The 2,489-nt window shown below is 56.8% G+C and overlaps 1 protein-coding gene across 1 annotated transcript in view; it reads right to left on the bottom strand.

Annotated features, from left to right (window-relative positions):
* The window catches only part of TMC4 (transmembrane channel like 4), a gene marked incomplete at its 5' end in the record, with an annotated part of 9,310 nt that extends 6,951 nt beyond the window's left edge, over positions 1-2,359 (bottom strand). Inside the window, 2 exons of the mRNA XM_040253778.1 lie at positions 246-391; positions 2,145-2,359. Of these exons, the coding sequence (XP_040109712.1) occupies positions 246-391; positions 2,145-2,359 (361 nt within the window). The remainder of the gene's footprint in view (positions 1-245; positions 392-2,144) is intronic.
* Between the last annotated feature and the right edge of the window lie 130 nt (positions 2,360-2,489).

The raw sequence follows: 2,489 nt of genomic DNA on the forward strand, positions 1-2,489 counted from the left end.
GACCCGGGGGTCCAGACCCCACACCTCCTCCTCAGATCCAGACCCCACACCTCCTCCCCAGACTCGGGCGCCCAGCCCCACCTCCCTCAGACCCGGGGGTCCAGACCCCACACCTCCTCCCCAGACCCGGGGGCCCAGCCCCACCTCCCTCGGATCCGGGGGTCCAAGGCCCCCAGCCCCTCCTCCCTCAGGCCAGGGAGTCCAGTTCTGCCCCAAGTCGCCAGCCCAAACCCCATCCCCCGTACCCCCAATCCTCTTCAGCGTCCAAGCCCAGGGCTGCAGGGAGCGCAGGCCTTCTCGCACCTTCTCTTTGGACCTTCGAATCAGCCGAGTCCATTGGGCCCCTGTGGCCCCTGCGCCCTGGGCCACTCGGTCCCTGGCAAGCCTCTCTCTTGGGGGGAACAGAGTCAGAGACAGAACCGTAGCGACCCGGCCGCCCCGAATGGAGACCACCGACAGGTGGAGGCAACCCAGCCGCCAGGCGTCCCTAACAGGGGGTGCTCCGTAGCAATAAAATGGAACACGCCTAACGCTAAGCATAAGACGGGAAACAGACTGCAGGGGTCGATTCAGAGAGACCCAGAGCAAGCACAAAGAGTTCAGGAGTGCACACACAGATGGCGAAGCTGTGAAGAGAAGCAAGGAAGCGATCCTCTGCAGAAGTCTGAGAAGGAGATGGGGGGTAGGGGTGAGGGGGTAGAGGGTGGGGGGTGAGGGGGTAGAGGGGGGTGGGGGGGTAGAAGGGGGGTGGGTAGGGGGGGTGCCCCAGCTGGAAGTTATCTGGATCCTCGCTTTGGGAAAACTCTGTAAGCCTCTGCATATCTCATGCACTTTTCTGTCGGCAAATATCATCATAAAGTTAAAAAAAAAAGGTAGATGTGATACTGTGACTTATAATAAGAAACATATTTCATAGTGTATGATATCCCACGTGGAATCTAAAAGAATTGAACTGAGAGTTCCCCGGTGGTCCAGTGGTTAGGACTCTGTGCTCTCACTGCTGAGGGCGGAGGTTCAATCCCCGGTCGGGGAAATAAAAATCCCACAAACTGCACGAAACAGTCAAAAAATGAAATGAAATGAAGTGAAATAAAAAACTGAACTCACAAGACAGTAGGATGGTGGTAACCAGGGGTAGAGTAGGTAGATGCTGATGTTGGTCAAGGAGTACAAACTTCCAATTAAAAGATGAATGAATTCTGGGACTCTAATGCAGAGCCCGTGATCATAGCTCATATTGCTGCACTGTCTACTTGAAGGTTGCCCACAGAGTAAGTGTTCTCAGCACAGAAAAACAAACAGCAATTATGTGACATGGTGGAGATGTTAGCTAGCACGACTGTGGTCGTCATTTCGCAACATAAGTGTATGTGTGACACTGTACACCTTACTCTTATAAGATGCTATCTGTCAACTGTATGGAATAAAGCAGGGGGCAGGGAGAACCTCCCTGGAGGTCCAGTGGTTAAGATAAAATAAAAAGAACTGTATTATTTGGTCTTCGTCCTGTTAGCACAGGGCTCCTAAAGCCTAGAATTTCCTAAGCGGTGAGAGTGATAAGTGTCTTTTTTATGTGAATGAGGTTGTATCTCCAGGTAGATAGTGTTACAGCTGAGCTGCGTTGTTGGACACCCAGCCAGAGTCAGAGCATTGCCTGGCATGAGGGAACCTCCCCACACCTTGGGACTGGTGTCCAGATTATATAAGGAGCAAGGGTCAGTGTCAAGGGTCACCTGAGGAGCGCGCAGGGCCCTGTTCTCCGAAGGGCCTCCGGCTTACTTTTACTGCTGAGCCATATGCATAGTAACTGGTGAACAAGAGACCCAGCTTTCACTGCGTCCTGCAAATTATGTAGCAGGACAGGGGAAAGAAAGACGTAACAGTGGTAGGAGGCAGAGACCGACATAAAGCTCAGAGAGAAAGAAAAAAAGTGAACAACAGATTTCAAACAGAGGCAGTCAGGCTTGGAGGGAGAAACAACAGAAGACACGGAAGCTGGGAGAGAGAGCGAGCACCAGGAATCCTGCAGACGGGACTCCTTGGAGCCTGAGAAGCGCCAACACTGACGGGAGGCGAGGAAACCCAGAGGGGCGACTGGGAGAGGGGCAGGGACAGACGGGCGGCCAGGCCTGGCGGGGCCTCACCTGTGCGCCCGCCTGGCCGCCATGGGCCACGGCAGCTCCCGGGAGGCGCCGGGGCCCGGCTGCTCCTGATGTGCGGAGTCTGCGGAGGTCTCCATGCTCCTCCATGCCTCCTCGTCCTCGGCCTCCTCAGCCCCCCAGGGCAGCACCCCAGGGCCTCGGTACCGAAGGGTGGCAGCGCTGGGCAGCTCATTCAGCACAGAGGACAGCGACGGGCCTGGGCAGGGACGGGGCGCTGGGTGGGCCCGGGGTCCAGGCACCCCCCACCCCCGGGGGTCCCCGGAAGTGCAGATCCCAGCCCCTCCTCCGTCAGACCGGAGGGGGGGCGTGGTCCAGGCCCCCAGCCCC

This window comes from Oryx dammah, unplaced genomic scaffold (assembly GCF_014754425.2).
Source record: "Oryx dammah isolate SB20612 unplaced genomic scaffold, SCBI_Odam_1.1 HiC_scaffold_13, whole genome shotgun sequence".
Lineage (NCBI taxonomy): Eukaryota > Metazoa > Chordata > Mammalia > Artiodactyla > Bovidae > Oryx > Oryx dammah.